This window comes from Muntiacus reevesi, chromosome 1 (genome assembly GCF_963930625.1).
Source record: "Muntiacus reevesi chromosome 1, mMunRee1.1, whole genome shotgun sequence".
In the NCBI taxonomy this organism is placed as follows: Eukaryota; Metazoa; Chordata; class Mammalia; order Artiodactyla; family Cervidae; genus Muntiacus; species Muntiacus reevesi.
The window spans coordinates 160,811,189-160,831,946 of record NC_089249.1 but is presented as its reverse complement, the minus strand read 5'-3'; the positions used below and the strand labels follow the sequence as shown (position 1 = coordinate 160,831,946).

The 20,758-nt window shown below is 54.3% G+C and overlaps 1 protein-coding gene across 1 annotated transcript; it reads left to right on the top strand.

The window, feature by feature from the left end:
• Window positions 1–871: 871 nt before the first annotated feature.
• IPO13 (importin 13) lies at window positions 872–20,640 on the top strand. Its single transcript, XM_065914606.1, has 20 exons — window positions 872–1,750; window positions 3,522–4,258; window positions 9,530–9,670; window positions 9,761–9,902; window positions 9,992–10,158; window positions 10,368–10,488; window positions 10,575–10,722; window positions 11,155–11,336; window positions 11,420–11,446; window positions 11,623–11,757; window positions 11,929–12,072; window positions 13,378–13,458; window positions 13,958–14,095; window positions 14,259–14,355; window positions 17,197–17,249; window positions 19,456–19,522; window positions 19,613–19,671; window positions 19,826–19,915; window positions 20,196–20,377; window positions 20,469–20,640. The coding sequence occupies exons 1-20, from the start codon at window positions 1,667–1,669 to the stop codon at window positions 20,563–20,565; spliced, it is 2,892 nt and encodes a 963-aa protein (XP_065770678.1). The 5' UTR covers window positions 872–1,666; the 3' UTR covers window positions 20,566–20,640.
• The last annotated feature ends 118 nt before the right edge of the window (window positions 20,641–20,758 follow it).

Here is a 20,758-nt window from a genome sequence, read left to right as displayed (position 1 = left end):
TTCCTCCACTGAAGACAAGAACAGAAGTCCTTTCCTTTTTGATTTTTTTTTTTCCACCTGGGGTAGAGACTGCAGGGGACTTGGACCGATCAGATCTGTGGCTGATCTCTGCTACCCTAGCTGTGTGTCCAGCGAAAAGATAAGCTCAACTTTCCCCAACTTCGGCTTCCTCATCTGAAAATAGTAAATGAAAATAACCATCACAGAGTTGCTGCGAGAATTGGACTTAAAGTATGCAATGTGCTGTTCCTTGCACTTAAATATGAGCTAGCTTAATTACTCATAAAGACAAGTTGCTTCCAAGAACCTAATGAAATTCTCCAAGCACTGTCCATGGTAAGTAGTTTCCCGGTTGCTCACTGGGTGGCCCTGAGAGCCATCCTATTTTATTCCTGAGGCGCGCCAAGCCCCCTTCCTCCTCAGAGTGGTGCGGTCGCGTTCTTCTCAAAACAGTACCCTTCATGGGCCCGAGATCTTGCCGCCAGCGGAGCACCAGATTAACCTGTGTCCCCCCCACCCCTTCAGTCCCCTCCCAAACACACACCTTAACCTCCAGCCTGGCTTCCCAGCTCTATCCCACCGGCCCCTAGACTCACATCCTCTTAGGGAGCTGCCCCGCAGGGCCTCTCGCCGGTCGAACTTGGCCGCAATAGGCCTGAGTCTGCCTGGGCTCGGCCGATCCCCAGCCCACGTGCTCCCGGCCTCCGCCGCAAGACACCGCCTTCCCGCTGGGCGCCAGGCGGACTACATTTCCCAGAGTGCACAGCGGCGGGGCCTTGGCTCCGGTTGGGGTGGGGGGGCTCAAGCGGCGCGCCGCTCCGCGGCCTGCTCAGGGGCGCGCGGGCAGGCGCGAGGGTAAGAGAGGGGACCCGGAATGAGTTTCCGCGCAGTTCCGCCGGGCCGTGTCGGGCTGTGCCGGCCGGGTCGGACCAGGGCAGGCGTGGGTTCGGGGGGGACGGCTTCTGAGTTGGCGGTGCCGCGAACAGGCGCTCGGGGCAGCCCGTGCCTCGCTGAGGTCCCCGCCCCGTCCCGGCCGGGCCGGCTTGCCTGTCAGTCACTGGGGCGGAGGCAGCGGCAGTAGCAGGGCCGGAGACTGAGGGTGAGAAGAGAGCGGGCCTGACCGAGCCGAGGGGACCTGCCACAGCCCCTTAACTCCACGGACTCTTCGCCCGAGACTTGCGAAGCTGTACCCCTGCGCTTCGTTGGACGCCTCCGTAACCCGCGAAGGGCTCTCTCCCCCGTAACCTCCCACCCCCGTGACCTCTTCCTAGAACCTGAGATCTCACTAGGGTGTTGTACAGGCCATCGACCCTGTGACCCCTTGGTTTTCCCAAGGCCTCGCTTCTCTATGACTCCCTCCTCATAGATTCTGGGGACAGAACCCTGATCTACCATCAGGACCCCCGCCGGCAAACTCCTCACTGACGGCTTTCTCCTAGGAGTTCCCCTCAGTGGGTCTCCTCCAAAGAGCACCCCTTTTGGCCTCTGGCTAGCCCCCCACCCTCAACCGAGGTGGGGCGGCCTCGGCAGCCATGCTCGCCCTGGGACCCCTGTCACCCCACCACTTCCTGGGCACCCAAGCCGGAGTCTAGCAGGGGGCCAGCAGCCAAGAGGCTGGGGCAGGAGACAGGTCACGGTCCACCTCCCTGCTGGGGAGGGAGCAAAGATGGAGCGGCGGGAGGAGCAGCCGGGGGCTGCAGGGGCTGGAGCAGCACCAGCCTTGGACTTCACGGTGGAGAACGTGGAGAAGGTATGAGGGCCCTGGGGAGGGGCACTCCAGTGACAGAGCAGAAGTTCTGGGGACTGACACTAATGCCAGGGCCCAGGCCTGGGCTGGGTGCCCGTTGGGATGGTGCCTCCAGAGCACCTGGCATTTGCTGTCTCTCTGGGCCAGCCCACAGCAATGCAATGGTGTCTTAGGCTATTTTTGGCCTTCCATAGACACCGGTCCTCTGGATACTCTAGGGTCTTCGGATGGTCCCTCCAGGGTGCTGATGGTTTAGACCCTCCAGCCAGACTGGCTACTCTCCAGCTCCATGGGAAATGCATGAGCAGTGCAGTAAGAAACCAGGAATGAGGGAGACTTGCAGCTCAGTCAAAACAGAGTGATGCTGAGCCATCCTGGCCCTTGTTTTATTGAGCAGGGGCTCAGAAAATAATCTGAAACTAAAACAATCTGGGTTGTGTTTTCTCCCTTCCTTGAAGAAGGGTCCTTCGGTTATTGGATGGAGGCCAGACCACTCCCGGGCAGGCGGAAGTAGGGCTGGCCCCTTGGTTTTGTGCTGGATCCAAGGGGCCTGGTCCTGCTGGCAGCTTCAGGGTCCTTCCCTACTCACCTGCCCACATGGCTTCCTGCCATGGCACTCTCAGGCTCCCCCACTGCTCAGTCTGTCTTTTTCAAATTGCTTCTCTGTTTCTTTGCTGGGTTCTGCCCCCAGAGGCTGGGAATGTAGAAATGCTTTCCACCCTGGGATGGATGGGGGAGACGGGGCTACCGTGGTGGAAAACGGAATGGTTGCAGATACTCATTTGTTATTCTTGAGCCCCGTTTACCATACCCAGTGGTAAGGATGCATCTTTCTGCTTCTGTTCTCTGCCTGCCTCAGCATCCCAAGGGTCCAGACAAGGAACAGTGGCCATAACTGGCTGTCAGGGGTACAGATAGGGCTCAATCTACTTGGATGGAGCCTGCTTGGGGTGAGAGTCCTGGCCTCACTCGTCCACCCCTTTGGGCTGGGCAGTGTTGGCATGGTGGCGCACTGTTCCATGTGCCTTCAGGGAAATAAACCACTGTTTTCCTACTGTGTGAAGTCCTAATGGAATTGGGACCCTGGGGATTTAGCTAGTTGAGAGCTCCAGGCTAGGCGTATGCCAGGGCTGCAGGCCAAGACTTCTCTGGACCAGCTTTTTGGACCCTCTTGTGTGCTCTCAGAGGAGTGTTCTCACCCTCCCTTCCAGTTTGTCTCTGCCCTAGGGCTGCCTGGCAAAGTCTTAGTCCTGCTCAGATTTCACAATGGCTTTGGTGCCAGCATCTGGAGTGACCTAGGGATGATCCTGGGGGAGCTAAATGGAGCTTTTGGAGTAGATGAGAGCAGCTGTGCCTGGGAGGGTTGGAGGCGGGGGGTGGCTCAGGCTGTTCCATGCTCTTCTCAGGCTTAGCTTCTTCCTTATGGAGCCACTCCTTCCACCCAGGCCTTGCCCTTTACCTCAGGTGCTTTTCCTTTGGGGAACTTGGCCTCCTCTTTTGCTGCTTTCCTGCAGAAGGTCACGCTCCCAACCCCTAAGGTCTTGCTATAAAGAGAAGAGGCTATGGTGGAGTGTGGGCAAGTTCAGGCTCTCAAGATACCGGCCGGACCCCAGGCCCATGAAGCACTGCTGAGCCTGAGCTCTCCCTTCCTTCCCGCTTAGCCCCCTGGTCAGAAAGAGAGGACAGTTTTGCAGGACCAAGTCATGGCCTATGTTCTGGGCTCTGGCAGGATCCAGAGTGGCCAGCACCTGCTCAGTCTTGTGCTGTCCTGCAGGCGCTGCACCAGCTCTACTATGACCCCAACATTGAGAACAAGAACCTGGCTCAAAAGTGGCTGATGCAGGCCCAGGTGTCCCCACAGGCCTGGCACTTCAGCTGGCAGCTCCTGCAGCCGGACAAGGTGCCTGAGATCCAGTACTTTGGGGCCAGCGCCCTACACATCAAGATCTCTCGCTACTGGAGTGACATCCCTACTGACCAGTATGAGAGCCTAAAGGCACAGCTCTTCACCCAGATCACCCGCTTTGCCAGTGGCTCCAAGATTGTGCTGACTCGGCTGTGCGTGGCACTGGCCTCACTGGCTCTCAGCATGATGCCCGACGCTTGGCCATGTGCTGTGGCAGATATGGTACGGCTGTTCCAGGCCGAGGACTCACCGGTGGATAGCCAGGGCCGCTGCCTGGCCCTGCTGGAGCTGCTGACAGTGCTGCCCGAGGAGTTCCAGACCAGCCGCCTGCCCCAGTATCGCAAAAGCCTGGTGCGGACCAGCCTGGCAGTGGAGTGTGGGGCTGTCTTCCCACTGCTGGAGCAGCTGCTGCAGCAGCCCAGCTCACCCAGCTGTGTGCGTCAGAAGGTGCTCAAGTGCTTTTCCAGCTGGGTGCAGCTGGAGGTACCACTGCAAGACTGCGAGGCGCTCATTCAGGCTGCCTTCGCTGCTCTGCAGGACTCAGAGCTCTTTGACAGCAGTGTGGAGGCCATTGTCAATGCCATCTCACAGCCTGATGCCCAGAGGTGAGCCGGTCCCAACCTTCCCGGAGATGGACAGCCTGCTTGGCCAGCCACACATCCATCCATCCATCTGTTCAGTAAACACTAGTTGAGTACCTACTACATGCCTGGCCCTATGCTGAATATACAGCAAGGAACCAAACAAGACATGGTCTTTGTCCTTGTGGTTCAGAGAGGGAGACAGACGTTAGACAACAAACCATCCAACGAATTATTCAGTGAAAATATTTGATTCTTCCTTCTCGTTCTCTTAGTCAGTCGCCAAGTCCTGGCTGCTCCTCTCCTGACTATGCTGCATATCTTTTCCATTCCCACTGCCCCCACCCTAGTGTAAAGTGTCCTCATCTCTCTCCCCATATCATTGAGGGGCTTCCTCACCAGTCCCCTGGTTTTCACACTTGTACCTTTCGTTGCCCACCCAGCACCCAGAGAAATCTTTTTAACAATGAGGGTCTAATCTTTCCTTTCTGCTCAGAAATTCCCAGTGGCCCCACACTGCTCTTAGGATAAAGTTCAGAATTCTCAATGTGGTTCACGAGGGCGAAGCACAGCATGGCATCCCCAGCCTCGTCTCGAGCCATGCTACTTCCTTTCTTCACTCTCACACAAACTTCTCAGTTTCTTGTGTCCCAGGCTCCGTCCAGCCTCCAGACCATCACATGGACTTGTCATATCATCGTTGCCTGATCCGACACTTCACTTCCTTGGGAAAGTCCTCATGATTTTTAAGACTCCGTTTGGTCTTCTCTATTATTTTATCTCAGTACTCCCAGTGTTTTTCCTTCTTAGCCTGTAACACAGTTTCATTATAAATTAATGTATGTCTCCCCATTAGTCTCTCAGCAATGTGAGGACAGGCTCTCTGTCATTTTATTTTGTCACATTGTGCCTGGCAGCACTTGGTATCATTCATTATTTTTTAAACAGAGGAAAAGTAGGAGTTGCCTACTTGGTGAGGGTCAGGGGTGGGAGAGGGTGGAAGGGGAGCGAGTGTTCCAGGCTTCAGGAGATAGAGCAGGGGCAAAGGCATGTGGTGGGCAGCACCACCATAGACTCAAGGATCCAAAACAAGGTGAGTGTAATGAGATGTTTCCTCAGGAAATGTTGCTTGAGCATCTGTTTATGTGTGGGGTCTAGGCTGACCACAGGGAGCCTAAAGATGGATAGGTTGATTTCTGCAAGTCAAGAGCTCAGAATCCAGGAGACACATGAATGGGCAAGTGCAGCCTACATGATGGGTGCTCTAATGGAGGGAGCAGGTTGCCATCAGAACTGAGAGGAGGCATTTAACCCAGTGTGAGGGTATGAAGGGCTTCCCAGAGGAGGTGCCAACTGAGCTGTGCTTTGAAGGCTGTGTAAGAGTTAGCCAGATGGAGATGATGGACATGGGGAGGACGTTTCAGACCGACGGAAGAGCCCAAGCAAGAAAGGGTGTGAGAGAGCCTGGCGAGTGGGTGTGATTAAACAGCAAAGTGTAAGGGCCAGTGGTAGGAGATGTAGACCCACATCATCAAGGCCTTGTTGACCAGGCTTAAGATTTTGGTCTTTGTACTGAAGAGGATGTAATAAGAGAAAATGGCGTGATGAGATTTTTGGTATAAGTTGGGTTGGCTGGGGCAAGCCTGGAAGCCTGATACTTCACATTTCAGAGAAAAGGCTTTGAGAATGCTCAGCAGAGCCAGAGGGGGAAATACCATTGAAAGGGATGGCCTGGGGAAGTGGCTGGTGGCTCTAGCCTTGGCATTAGTCATGTTTGTGTTTGAATCCCATATGATTCACTTCCTAGATCTGAGACCTTAGATAAACCACTTTTAAGCCTCAGTTTCTGTTATCAGTAAAATGGATCATTATACAGAGTTTAAATAGAAGAGTGTGCCCAGGGCCTGACCCTGGTATTCTGGGAATATTTTGGTATGAAGATTCAATAAGAGAATGTTTGTGAGAGCTTGACATCGCATTAATGGCGGTTACTAGTATTTGGTATCATGATTGCTTTGGCAGTTAGTTTGAGCCCTTTCCCATGGCTTCTCAGCTTTTCCAGCTTAAGGTGGGTACCAAGTCCTAGGTCAAAGCCTTTCTTGGCTGGCTAGGCTCAGACAATTGGTGGCTAAGGGGAATTGGCAGGGCCAGTGCGTGGGTGATGTGAGGTGTCCTTGGATACACCCAGGTTTACCCGCCTAGCCAGTCTCGAGGGCTTTGGCAGGTAATTGATGCCTCTGCTCCTCTGAACGAATGAGCAAGCAAGGAGCCAGTGAGGGAACCTATAGCCTCCTGAGCGCCCATTGGCTGCAGCCCCCTTGGTTGCTTAGCAACTCTCCCCATTTTCTCAGCTCTGCTCCCAGAGCTCTAATTGCAGGTCTGGGCTGAGCTCAGTGTGAGTGGCAGCCAAGGAGTCCCAGCAGCTCTGCCCCGCCAGCTCAAGCTGACCAACAGGAGCCAGGCCTTTTGAACCCAGGCTCAGCTGTAGTGTTTTAAAGACATCCTCTCTATCTCCCTCCCCCAAACCTAGAAGCCTTGAGGCCTCAGGTGCATTCTGTTTGCTCACAGGTCTCAGACACAGGTGTCCGGGTGGAGGAATCAATGCAGGAGTTTCCCCTGTGGTTGGACTGCATCCAGCCTGGAGTCAGTGTTTGGGCCTTGCTCTGTCTAGTCCATTTCCTAACTTTGGCTTGAGAAAGTCATATTCAGTGGCTTTGAATTTTGGGTCATCCAGCCACTCCCCAGGTGTCCTGACGTTGGCTTTCTCCTTGGCTGAGCTTGCACTCAAGTCACCATTTTCCCACCCCATCCACAGCTGCTGCTGTTTGCCTGGCTCTCTCTCCTTTGAAATTTTTTTTTTTTCCTGAGATTTGTTTTTCATCCTGGGAAAGCTTGTTGCTGGGGGGCTGAAGAAGGGAAAAAAGATGAATTAGACAGGCTCATGGGAGCTCCCATTAGTTAGAATTTGAGATACATGCTGAGATCTGCATAGATCCTTTGAGGAAATTCAGATTGGGCCCTGAAACAGAAGCAGACCTATAACAGTGCACAGGGCTGTCTTCACCTGGAATCTGTCACTATTTGCTCTGTGACCTTGAGTAATGCTCTGAGCTCTACTGGGCTATATTGTCCTTGATTCATCCCGTTACGAGGCAGAGATGAGACAAATTAAGAACTTTGATTACCTACTGTGTACATGAATTTTGAAGATGTGAGGGAGCCTTGGAATTCAGTGAGGAGGCTTGTGGGGGTAGGGCACTACCTCCTGCTGCCATCTCAGCTACTGGGCAGCTCATGGGCCATGGCCTTGGCCCTGCCCCTACTCATTGTGTCGGAGTCTGGCCTGAAGGTGCCCATTGTCTTATGGTGCAGCCCGTGTCAGGGCCATGAGACAAGCCATCCCCGCCGTCTCCAGGCCACACCCTCTGGAGCTGTCTCTGGGCTGCGGGTAATGTGGTATGAACGTCTTGTCCCATCAGAACCGGGATGTGGAGGCCAGCATCCTGGACTGGTTGCCTCTTGTCCTTCTCATCCTTTGCCTAAGGTTACCTTGCTGGGGCTACCTCCTACCTAGCAAGCTGCTTGGGGCAAGTCCAGATAGAACTCCTGGATTTTCAGTACCGCCTCTCCTCCATAGATTGCTATGGTGACACTATGATTGGCAGTAGAGAGATCCCCTCACCCCAGAGTATCACTTCCTCTGCTTAGTCTCGTCTCCACAGAGCAGGCAGCTGGGGATGGAGCTAGCCTTCTCTCAGTCTACTTTGTATATTCTCCTTCCTCTGCTCCTTCCTTAGGGATCACTGTGCTTCAGTGCTCTGGCTCAGACCCTTTTCTCTTTCAGCACTTATGCATGCACTTATGCATGCTAAGTCGCTTCAGTCGTGTCTGACTCTTTGCGACCCTACAGACCATAGCCCACCAGGCTCCTCTGTCCATGGGATTCTCCAGGCAAGAATACTGGAGTGGGTTGCCATGCGCTCCTCTCATTCGACACTTAATTCTTGGTCACTTTCCATCTATTCCCGTAGCTGTTTGCTGATGATTCCAAATCTATGTCTCTTGCTCTAACCTCTCCATTGGGCTTTAGATTTTTATATCCAGTTTTCTCTGAACACTTCTACCTGCCTATTTCCCTGGGTGCCTCTGATTCAGTATGCCTAACATTAAACTTAACACATTCTGGCCTCCCGTTAAATTTATTACTGTCCCTATTCATCCTCTCCTCCAGGTCTCAGTAATATTTCCACCAGGGAGAGTTGTTCTTGACTCTTAGCTATCCTCCTATCCCTGTTTTATATCTGAGTTCCCTCTGAGTTCATTCCCTCCCTTACTGCCACCAGACTCCTTAGGAGTTAGGATTTGGAGTTAGGAGTGGAGGGTGGGGGTTGATGCTCTCGGGAGCTGTTGCTGTCTCCTGAAATTTTTAACAAGACTCTTCTGTCTTACCTCTTCTGTCTCCTATCCTCATTCAGTCTCCCCTGATACTGATGATATTAGTTTCCTACAGCTGCCATAATAAGGTACCACACCCTGGCATATGCGACAGAGATTTATTGTCTCACAGCTGTGGAGCCTGGAGGTCTGAAATCAAGGTCTCAGCTCCCTCTGAAACCTGTAGGAGCACCCTTCCTTGCCGCCTCCCAGCTCCTGGTGCTTTGCTGGCAATCTTTGGTGTTCTCTCGACTTGCTGCATGATTCCAGCCTCTTCCTTTTTTGTCACATGTCATCCTTCCTGGAGGTCTCTGTCTTCACATGAATGTCTTCTTTCAAGAACATCAGTCATATTGTATTAGAGCCACCCCCCTACTCTCTGATCTAATCTGCAGTGACCCTGTTTCCAAATCAGGTCACATTCTGAGCTACTAAGGTTAGGGCTTCAACACATCTTTTTTTGGGAAACAATTCAATCCATAGCTGTCTTATTCTCTGGCCCCCCCAAAATTTATTTGTCCTCCCCATATGCAAAACACATTCACCTCATCCTAACCTCCCTAAAAGTCTTAAGCCATTCAAGCATCAGCTCTAAGTCCAACTGGAGGACACAGGTCCAGCCACACTTTCTTTTTTGTATATCCTTTCCAGAGTTCTCCTGGAGGTCTCTGACCTAAAGTTATTCCCAAATTGGGCAACGTGAAACCTGCCACATAGACCTCGCCCCTGACCTCTTTCTTGCTTTGGCTTTGATGTGGAAAGTGGGTCTTTGATGGACAACAGAGAGATTGTGCCTTTCTCCCAAAGCTGGTGGGGGATGGGCAGACAGTTCTGATGCGTCTCCTCACCCTCTACCTCCAGGTACGTGAACACACTCCTAAAACTCATCCCACTGGTGCTGGGACTGCAGGATCAACTGCGACAGGCAGTACAGAATGGGGACATGGAGACCTCCCACGGCATCTGTCGCATTGCTGTGGCTCTGGGCGAGAACCACTCCCGGTGAGGAGAGGGGCAACTGCAGGTGGGATAGCAGGGCCCCCAGAGAAGTAAGGGAGGCAGAAGGACCTCCCCGTGTCTTCTCCCTCCCAGGGCCTTGCTGGACCAGGTGGAGCACTGGCAGAGCTTCCTGGCCCTCGTCAATATGATCATGTTCTGTACGGGCATCCCTGGCCACTTCCCTGTCAACGAGACCACCAGCTCCCTGACCCTCACCTTCTGGTACACGCTGCAGGTGTGTCACGAGACCCTCAGTGGACCTGGGCCGTGTGGAAGAAGGGGGTCACGGCATCCGTGGCTAACTCTCCTCCCTGCTTCTCTCAGGATGACATTCTGTCCTTTGAGGCAGAGAAACAGGCTGTGTACCAGCAGGTGTACCGGCCAGTCTACTTCCAGCTGGTGGATGTACTTCTGCACAAGGCCCAGTTCCCTTCTGATGAAGAATATGGATTCTGGTCCTCAGATGAGAAGGAGCAGTTCCGAATTTACAGGTGACGCTAGCAGGCCAATCCCGGCTCTAAAGGGAGTCCTGAGATAATGAAGGCAGTGAGGGGAGGGGCCCAAGGCCAGGTTCCATGAATCCTGGGCCTCGCTTCTCTGTTCTCTAGGCACTTTGGCGGGGCTATAAGGGAACTGGGGTGGGCTTCCGTGCTTGGGAGAGGCATCCAGGCAGTGTATAAGGCCTTCATCTGCTTCTTAGGGTGGACATCTCAGACACGCTCATGTATGTCTATGAGATGCTGGGGGCCGAGCTCCTCAGCAACCTCTATGACAAGCTGGGCCGTTTGCTCACCAGCTCAGAGGAGCCCTACTCCTGGCAGGTACCTCCCCAGCCTGATTCCCTCAGCCCTTCCAGATCTGTCACATCCTCCTCCTCAGCCAAGCCAGTGGCATCCTCTTTCCCTAGCACACAGAGGCCCTGCTCTATGGCTTCCAGTCCATCGCAGAGACCATTGATGTCAACTACTCTGATGTGGTGCCTGGGCTCATTGGCCTCATCCCACGGATCAGCATCAGCAACGTGCAGCTGGCAGACACCGTCATGTTCACCATTGGTGAGACTTGTCCCACATCCGTGAGCACATCCCCAGAGCCACAGCACACATACCCAGCCCACTTGCTGGGTCCCGTCCAAAGTGGGAGACGTTAAGTGCGCACACACACAATCAGAAACTGCAACCAGTTGACTGTTCTGGCATGTGTAGGGGTCCTTGATACAGTGCACTGAGCTGCAGTTCAGTGAGGCTAGTTCGTTGCCACTGCAACAGTGGCGCGGGGCCTCTACCGAGTAACTCCTTCCCGCTTATCATCAGTAAGGTCATGTTTGATCCCGTATGTGCGTATTTGCTCATCCCATATTCTGAACACACAGCACTCTCTCTGTTCAGCGGCTCCAGCTCCACCCTGCCAGAAGATGTGCCTGCCTTGCAGGGACCTGGCACACAACCAGGCTGGCCTGACTCAGATGTCTTCCCTTCTTCCCCCAGGAGCTCTATCTGAGTGGCTGGCTGACCACCCTGTCATGATCAACAGCGTTCTACCCCTTGTGCTGCATGCCTTAGGCAATCCTGAGCTCTCTATCTCTTCTGTGTCCACCCTCAAGAAGATCTGCCGAGAGTGCAAGTATGACCTGCCGCCCTACGCTGCCAACATCGTGGCTGTCTCCCAGGTATCCCAGGGCCCTGGGTGCAGCTGGGCCTCAGGGCACAGTCTGCCCCACACTGACACCATGTTCCTTCTCTTTATCCCTAGGATGTGTTGATGAAACAGATCCATAAGGTGAGTTCATAAGTTTCTAGGGGGCTTGACTGTTTGAGGTATTGGGGGGATCTGAAGAAATCCTGTCTTCTGCCTTTGTGCCTTATTCTCTGTTCTTGGAACCTTCCCAAGAGGTTCATTCTTCCCACCCACAAGCAGGTGTGTCTGGGACTGACCCTCCATGTTCTGCCCCACAGACGAGCCAGTGCATGTGGCTCATGCAGGCACTGGGCTTCCTGCTATCAGCCTTGCAAGTGGAGGAGATCCTTAAAAACCTGCACTCGCTCATCTCACCATATATCCAGCAGCTGGAGAAGCTGGCAGAAGAGATAGTGAGTGAACTGTTGCACGTGCGTGTGTGTGTATGTGTTGTATGTGGCCGCAAGCAGCAGTGGGTCTCTGGGGCTGCCCTTTGTGTGGGCTGTGGCTTAGCTGCTGAGGGGTGGGCTGGAGCTGGCAGTCAGGGCTGGGAGATCCAGAGCTTGGTTCCCTTCTCCCCGTAGCCTAATCCTTCCAACAAGCTGGCCATTGTCCACATCTTGGGGCTTCTCTCCAACCTCTTCACCACACTGGACGTCAGTCACCATGAGGATGATCATGAAGGCCCTGAGCTCCGGAAGCTGCCAGTGCCACAGGGACCCAACCCCGTGGGTGATGTTGTCATTGCCACCGCCCCCCACCCCCCCACCCTGTGGGAATGTCATAGTCACCCCTGAACTCTATGGGTAATGTTGTCATTGTTTCCCTGGCCCCATGGGGCATGATGCATTTGGTCCTTTGACCCTGTGAATGACCCTCCCACTGCCCCCTGCTCTGTAGGGAGTGATGTCATTGTCTCACTCAGTCCTGTGGTGATGTTGTCTTTGTTCCTAGCCTAACTGAGGTGGTAGTATAGTGTTTCCTTCTCCCCATGGGGGACACTGACATTATACATCCTAAGTGATGTAATTATGGTACCCTGTTTAACCCCCAACTCTATGGGGCCTTCTACTTCAGTCTTCACCGTCCTCTACAGGCACTCAGGATGGTACATACTCCACATATAATAGTTCTTGCCTTTGAGTGGCTTTTAGTCTAGAGGAAATACATGTAAACAGATTGTCACAAAGCACTGTGGTAAGTGCTATGGTAACTTGGGCACAGGACATTGGGGTGACTACTTATGAGCTGTTTAGTCTGGGACAAGCCTCAGCTGCCCATTCAAAACTACGAACATTGGGATATCTGATGCTCATCTTATAGAACTGTGCTGAACAGCAGATGTAGTCTTGATTAAAAGTACTTTGCATACTGTAGAGCTCTGTACAGATGCAAGGCACTGCTTTAGTCATTGTTCCAAGTACCCCTCCAGTGTTTTCTCCTGGAGAAAAGGTAGCCACAGTATCCTGGTCCCTCTGCTCAACTCCCCACCCCAGTGTTGGTCACCCTTTTGGCTCCAGACCAAACCAAAGCCACTGTCCTCCCAAAGAACCCCTCCTTCTATGGTAGTCATCATCCCTCCTTCCCTCACCTCCCAGGACCTCAGGCTGCTCTGCTCCACCATAAGCTGCCCGTATCTACGCATCCCTTGGGGCTCTCTACCCTAAGCCTATCTGGGTGAGACAGCATCTCTGCTTCTTCAGGGGCTGGTCCATAGGCCTTTGGCACTAAAATGCTTCTACTGAGCCGAAGTAGATAGGGAGTGACTTTTTAAAAAGATTACAAAGTTTTAATAGTCTTCTGAAGCTTGCAGTTTGAGGCTTCCTCTAAGATGATCCCTAGAATTCAGGGTATCTTTGATTCATGGGGGTTCAGCAAAGCACTCCTTCCCCAGGGTCCTGTGTACCAAGTCTTCAGTGTGCAGTCTGGGGTAATAGGTTTGAAACTCCTGGCCTACCTCCAACTACCAAGTAGTCCTTCTCGGGTGGGTGAGAGTGGTAGTGGGGGCACCTCACTTCTTCCTGTGTCTTCAGGTGGTGGTGGTACTGCAGCAGGTCTTCCAGCTTATTCAGAAGGTGCTGAGCAAATGGCTGAATGATGCCCAGGTGGTAGAGGTGAGTGCTGACCCTTGCCATCAGCCCCCATGGTGACTCTGCTCAGAAATGGAGCTTCCACCACCTCAGCTTGCTATGATCTGGAGGAAGTGAAGGAGACGAATCCTACCCCATAGATGCTCAGAATCTCTGAAATGCTGCACCCAAGGCTGTGATGCTGGGGCTGAGTGACAGTCAGGGGTCCATTTTAGCATCCGACACCTGTCTTGGTTCCATTCAGTTCAGGAGTTTCTCGCTATTGTTGCTCCCTGAGAGGCCGTGGTGGAGATGTGAGAAGCTGGAGTTAAGTTACAGAGTTCCATCCTCAACCCCTCTGAGAAGGGCCTTTCAGCCTCTTGCCTTCCAGGGTGAGGGTCAGACTAGCCTATCTTCCAGGGTTCACGTAGCCAGGCAGGGCTGGTGGGTAAGGGCCCCTTTTAAGGCCTCCTCTGTGCAAGGTCTCCGTTCTGTTGCAGCCAGTGGTGACCTGCTGACCAGGCCCTCTTTGCTTTCTTCCCAGGCTGTGTGCGCTATCTTTGAGAAGTCCGTTAAGACGCTGCTAGATGACTTTGCCCCCATGGTGCCACAGCTGTGTGAGATGCTGGGGCGGATGTACAGCACCATCCCCCAGGCCTCTGCTCTTGACCTCACTCGACAGGTGGGCCTTCATCCCAGGCAGAGATCTGACCCAGGGATTAGGCGGGTGGGTGGAGTAGGGTGGATGGTTGCTCTGGCAGGAGTCCTCGCCTGCATTCCAGGGACGCTGGCCTGTCCTGGTGGGCCAGGGCCTCTGCTGACCAGCACTCCCTGCTTTGTTGCAGCTGGTCCACATCTTTGCTCATGAGCCTGCCCACTTTCCCCCCATTGAGGCCCTCTTCCTGCTCGTCACCTCCGTCACACTCACCCTCTTCCAGCAAGGTAGGTCCCAACCAGGGTCTCTGCTGCTGCCGCCACTGCCACTGCCTCTGCTTCCCTGACTGGGGAGCCACAGCTGCCCACTCTGTTCTCCTCTCTCCCCTGAGTTGCACATGGGTTTTGATGGGAAAGTAACGGGATCAAGCATAGCACAGTTGTCACCTTACAGATAGTTGATACCTTAGGTGGAAGTGGACAAGAGAGTGAATGATGTCTTCTCCTGGGCTCAGGGCCAAGCTGGATGTGGGGAAAGGTGGGGCTGGAAGCTCTGAAGGACTTGGAGCACCAGGCTGGCTCCATTTCCTTTGGGATAGAATGAAAGGTGACAAGAACATGGGCTTCGAAGTCAGCTAGACCTAGATTCTAAGCTCATCACCACCAACTAGTTGTGTGACCTTGGGCAAGTCACATACCTTTTCAGAGCCTTTGTTTCGGTATCTGTGAAATGGGGATGTCAGATACTTGTTAGGATTGTTAATAGGTATTAAAGTAGCATCTTTTGGGCCCCTGGCTTGGGGATTTTGCACATGATGTACTCACAGAGTGCTGGTTCCTTTCCCTGCATTGAGACTCATTCCTTTCTAGGCCAGAAGCCTTTGGCTGTGATCCCAGCCCCCCAGTCACTACGGCCCTCTGCCTGAGAGAAGTTGGGAGTGGGGGGCTCCAGGCTTCCCCTGCTGCCTAACCCAGGCTTCTCACTTGGAGAAGAAACAACGTTGTTCCGTCAGCCACCTGAGTTTTGCCTAGAGTCATGCTCACAGGCTTGAGGCTCACCAGGAGTCTTAGCTGGAGTCAGAGTGCTCTCTGCTTCTGTCCTCAGTATTTGGTCCCCTGATGCTGACCTCTGCTCTGGGGGACCATGGGTTGTTTCCAGAGTGGGGAGAAATCTGAGCCAGAACCCGGATGTGGTCCTCTTCAGCCTCACCTCCCCCCACCCTCCACGGCCACTGTTCCATCTGGATCGCCTCAGCAATCTTCTGACTGGTTTCCCTGGCATCTGCCCTTCTCCAACCCATTCTGCACCCAGCAGCTGTAATATTTTTTATAAGACACAAATCTGAGCACTTTGCCCTCCCCGGCTTAAGGCCCTTCCATTGCTCCCCATCACCCTCAGGTTATGGTCCCCACTGCCCGCCACCACGTGACATAGACCTGCATACTTCTCATCGGTCATTCCTGAACGGCTCCAGCAGTCCAGCCACCCTGATATTTCCCCCATCATGTCCCCTTTGATCCCTGTGCCCTGCTCCTCTGCCTGGATTGTCCTGTGCCCTTCACTGGGTGAGCTCTCTCTCCTCCATGCCTTACCCCTGCATCAGTCCTCGGAAACTTCTGTAAGGCAGAGCTGGGTGCTTCTGACCTTGCGCCAGAACTGCATGGGCACGCACCGCTGATACAGCGTTGATCACACTCAGTAAGCAGCTTCCATGACTGTCTCCCTCCCTGGACTAAGACCCTCAAGGGCAGGCTTGGGTCTCTTCTGAATCCCTCAGAACAAGGGCAGCAGAGACCAGACACCAGACATTGTTGAAGAAAGGAGGCAAGGTCTCCTGGCTCTTGGAACCTTTCTTCCTCACTGTCCAGCCCACCTCTAGCAGGGCAGCTGCTGAACCTCAAACCTGCCATCTACAGGGACCCCAGGCTTGGGTACGTTGGGCCTCACTTTACAGGACTTGCCCCCTAAGTTTAGGGGGCAGGTGTGGAAGGGACAGGCTTTATCAAGCGCTTCTCACAGCCTGAAGGAATTAGGGAAGAGATGATTACCGACTCGAGAGTCGGGGAAACTGAACATGGATGGCTTGCACAAGATCACACAGCTGCTTCGTGGTATCTCAGGCAGGGGTTCCCACAGCGTCTCCCCCTGAGAGTGGGGTGACCAAGCAGGGGCTCCAGGCCACGCCTCATCCTTGCTGAAGGTGTCATCGGAACTGGAGGCAGGATAGTGTCCAGCATCCTACTTGTTGGGCCTGTTGGTTGTCTTACAGGACAGGCTGCCCCCCCTCACCTGCTTTGCTGTCCCAGTCTTGCCATACCTTCCTCGGGCTCTGCCCTCCCACTGCACCGTGGGGTGGCACTCTGACTGGTTTCCCTTTCTTCGTGCGCCCAGATGGTGGGAGGGGGTCGTCAGCCCTGAGCCTGGCTCTCTGCTGAGTCTGTGTCCATGCGGAGGGGCATTGTGGGCGGGGCTCTCATTTTTGCCTCATCATGCAGCTCCTTCCCCTGGGCCTTGACTGGCCAGCCCCACAGCATATCAGGCACTGCCGAACCCAAGAAGGAGTCTTCTGGATTAAGAGAACCCTGTAGATTCCTTTCTTTGGTTAGACCAAGAGCCCTAAGGGCAAGGAAGGGAGCGGACACCTGCTTAGACCATGATGCCGGGAAGGGCTTTCAGCCAGGCCTCCCATGGCAGTACCAAGGACCAATCTCCCACCAGCCCTGCCCTCCTCTTGATGATGAGTGATGGGGAGGTATGTGATCGGAAGCAGTGTAGGGCCACTGCAGTATGCCAGAGGCCACAACAAGAGTGTGGGGGCTGTTTGTCCAGCTACATGGTGGCCAGCATTGCTCAAGCACTGCAGGGTCCCTTGGGGACTGACCTGAGGAGGAGTAGGTGGAAGGCCCCTTGGGAGGGAGCTGGGGCAGACCGTCCTTCACTTTGCTGTCTCTTTCTGTTGGGCTTCTCCCAGTTCATGGTTTTTGTATGTTTTGTTTCTTTATCTTGCTTCCTGCTGCTCATGTGCCCCCACGCTGTCTCCCTGCAGGCTCTCAGTCCCACATAACTATATGAGGTTGAGTTGCTGTTTGTATAATTTTTTCTTAAGTTCCATCTTTATTATATTTTAGGGCCCAGGGATCATCCTGATATTGTTGATTCATTTATGCAACTCCTGGCACAGGTGTGTTTTAGTTTTATTCATTCACGTTCTGTTCTCTCTCTTTCTCTTTCTCTTATGTTGAAATTCAATTTAAGCCTATTTTTAGCTTTCTGTTGACAAATTTTTTTTTTCTGTTCAGTTGAATAGAGTTTCTTCATCTGTTTCCGTGGAAGTTGACAATCCAACATCCTCCTTTAGTGCCCCTTTGCCTCAACTAGCTCAGTCCTCCACAGAGACCAGGGAGAGGCTGATCCTGAAGGGAGGGCGCTGGGCTGGCCTGAGGGGTGGGCATGGGAGGGGGTGGTAACGGTGCCCAGCAGCTCCTGTGGGCCCGAAGTGACCAAAGGGCTCAGGACCAGGACCGGAGTGGAAGGGCCTGGGATTCGCTGTCCCTGTACTCCTGCGGGGAACGGCCTGCCTCAGTGCCCCCAGCCTGCTCCTGAGAGGTAGGCTGGGAGGAGCTCCGAGGGAGGGGCCGAGCTGAATGTGCTGCAGTGGAGCCCAGAGCTGGGCTGTCGCTGGGCTGCCGGACAGGTCCTGCTGCTGCTGGGAGGTGGGGTGCTGGCTCCATTGCGAGATGTGTTTGGTGTGTGTTCAAGTGTGTCGGAGCTGACTCGTGTGTTTTGAGTCCGGTTTGGGCAGGGAACAGAAATCACGTGGCTGCTGTAAGTAGTATGTGTGTTGTTCTGAGTGTCAGAATAAGTGTGTAGTTGTCGTGAGCCTGTGCATTGATGGGTGTGGTGTGCTGACATGCGTCAGACACGGATGGAGTTTGAGTGGCAATGTTTGTTGGAGGTGTGTGTGTTGGGCTCTGGGAGTGCGTGTTATGGGGGGTAGGAGTATATGTGGTAGTGGTGTGTCCGTATGAGGGGTTGTACATTTGGGGAGATGCGTGTGTCAGGCTGTGGGGATGTGGGGTTAGTATGTGTGTCAGGGAGTTCCTGTGAGTTGGGGGCTCCTATGGGTTGGGGTCCATGATGTGTTTCTTTGTTTAATCACTCCACAAGTATTTTTTCAGTGTGTTATACGTGCTCGGTCATGTGGTAGGTGCTGAGAGTGTAACGGTGAGCAAAGGCAGACACGGTTCTTACCCTCTTGGAACTTACAGCCTAGGAGAGGGGCATAGGAGGAGGGGGAATGGACAGTGTGCTCTGGGCCTGGGTGGACATGGGTGTGAGGGTGTATCTTTGGGGCGAGGACATTCGCGTGTGGGTGTGCGTGGGGAGAGTGCACATGCTGGAGAACTGGGTAGGATGAGGGCATGGGTGTGTGGACATGGTTTGGGGATACAGGGTTGGGGGTGGGATGTGAATGTGTAGCAAGGTTGTGTTGCAAATGGGGAGAGTGGTGTACAGAAGGGATGTGATTGAGGTGTGATAGAGGGTAAGTAGGGCATTTTAAGTGAGGGGGCATGTGGGGCTGTTTGCGCTTGAGTGAAAATGAGGGAGTGGAAGGTATATGAAGGCTGGAGCGTTGGGGGTTGATGTGGATTGCACTGGGGGGCTGCTGGGGGACAGCAGTGCTTGATGACTGTGGGAGCTGTGCAGAGCATCTCCTGTGACCTGAGGATGTGCCCTTTGTGCCTTGGTACCACTTGGGGTGAGCTCTCAGCCCCTAGACTCCATCTGCTTCCCCTGACATGGCAGCCCTGGCTCCTGGGCTGGGTGTGGATGAGAAGGGCCCAGACACAGGCTGTCCTGGGTGAGAGATGGGGCCGTGGCTCCTCTTCCTAAGCTGGAGAGTTTCTGAGGAATGCAGGCAGGACATAGGAGGGGGGCTTTGAGCTGGGCTCCCTGTCCAGCTGCCATCTCTGCCCTGTTAACAAATCAAGGGGGCCTCAACTGCCTCTGTGAATCAAAGTGAAGTCACTGCTGGCAACCTGGAGCCTACAGGAGGTCTGGCTCTGGTGGTGGGGGGTGGGGTGGGGTGGGGTGGGGTGATGTGTTTGCTCGGGGGTGACTGGGACCCAAGCTGTGGCATTATGACTCCCAGCCTCTCTCATGCACATGTGCGTTCATGTACACATACATGTACAAGGCATCCCTTGGCTGCTCCCCTCCTGACATACTGAACTCTGGAGTGGTCTCATTCCCCAGAGATGGCTGGGTGGCTGGTTTTGGCAGCCTTCACTTGTGGTGTGTGAGGTTGGGGCCTGGGTGGCAGGTGAGTGGGAGGATGATTCTTAAGAGTCGACTAGGGCTGGGCTTACCAGCTCCACCTCCTGCAGGCTCTGAAGCGGAAGCCAGATTTGTTCCTATGTGAACGACTGGATGTCAAAGCTGTGTTCCAATGTGGTAAGTGGGGTGCCAGGTGGACAGGTGGGCCTGGGGCCCCCTCGGGAGGATCCCTGAGCCCCATCTCATCTGCCTCTGCCTCTCTCACAGCTGTGCTGGCCCTCAAGTTCCCCGAAGCACCTACTGTCAAGGCCTCCTGTGGCTTCTTTGTGAGTCCTGTGCTGACCCCCAACCCCCCCCTGCCATCCTTATACCCAGCCCACCCTACCCAGGACTCTGTGGGGTAGGGGTGTGGTGTGCAGGCCTTGTCTCCAGGGAGACGGGGAGAGAGTGGGGGCTGACGGGACTCTCCATCCTCTGTAGACAGAGCTGCTGCCGCGGTGTGGGGAGGTAGAAACCGTGGGAAAAGTGGTACAGGAGGATGGCCGTATGCTGCTCATAGCAGTGCTGGAGGTGAGACGGAGCGGGTGGGGGACGGGGGTTTGGGGTGGCCCGCACTGCTGAGGCAGCTGCCCTCCTGGGAAGCTTGCACCTTGGTTCCCTAAACTGTGTTTCTTCATCAAGTAAATGACTGGAAGTTGTTAGGTTGCTGTGAGGATCAGCTATCATGTGTCAAGTAGCGCTCATCATGTGCGCTGTGGCTGAGGAGCTGCCCGGGAGTGGGTGGTGTGGCTGGGCTCTCTTGCTGCAGACGGGGCAAGGCCCTGATGTGCTGAGAACCCATCTCCCTCAGGCCATTGGGGGCCAGGCCTCCCGCAGCCTCATGGACTGCTTTGCCGACATCCTATTTGCTCTGAACAAACACTGCTTCAGCCTCCTGAGCGTGTGGATCAAGGAGGCGCTTCAGGCACCTGGCTTTCCCTCCGCCCGCCTCAGCCCCGAGCAGAAGGACACCTTCAGCCAACAGATCCTTCGGTGAGCAGAGCTGGCAGGGCCTGGGCTTGGGTCGCAGGGAGGCGGAGGCCGTGGTGGATGGCGCTAACTTGCTCTCCCTTCTCTCCTTCAGCGAGCGAGTAAACAAGAGGCGGGTGAAGGAGATGGTGAAAGAATTCACACTGCTGTGCCGGGGGCTACATGGCACAGATTACACAGCTGACTACTGAGGGGCGCCCCCGTCCCACCCACACCTCCTCCTCACCTCTCCTTGTCCCCAAAGAGTAAACTTGAACCCTCACGCACGGCTGTCTCTGCTTCCTTTCCACTGCCACCACCACCTAGCTGGATGACCTCAGACGACCTGGGGGAAGGAGGGGAGGATGCCTGGGCCCAGGCCTTGGTAGGGCATGATGGAGCCAA

What these genes read in the sequence shown, in the direction of transcription:
- IPO13 (XM_065914606.1), top strand. Translation starts at nt 1,667, where the DNA reads ATGGAGCGGCGGGAGGAGCAGCCGGGGGCTGCAGGGGCTGGAGCAGCA. An exon ending in TGCCACAGGGACCCAACCCC is followed by an intron (nt 12,073 to 13,377) that starts GTGGGTGATGTT and finishes CTGTGTCTTCAG; the next exon opens with GTGGTGGTGGTACTGCAGCA. An exon ending in ACTCACCCTCTTCCAGCAAG is followed by an intron (nt 14,356 to 17,196) that starts GTAGGTCCCAAC and finishes ATTATATTTTAG; the next exon opens with GGCCCAGGGATCATCCTGAT.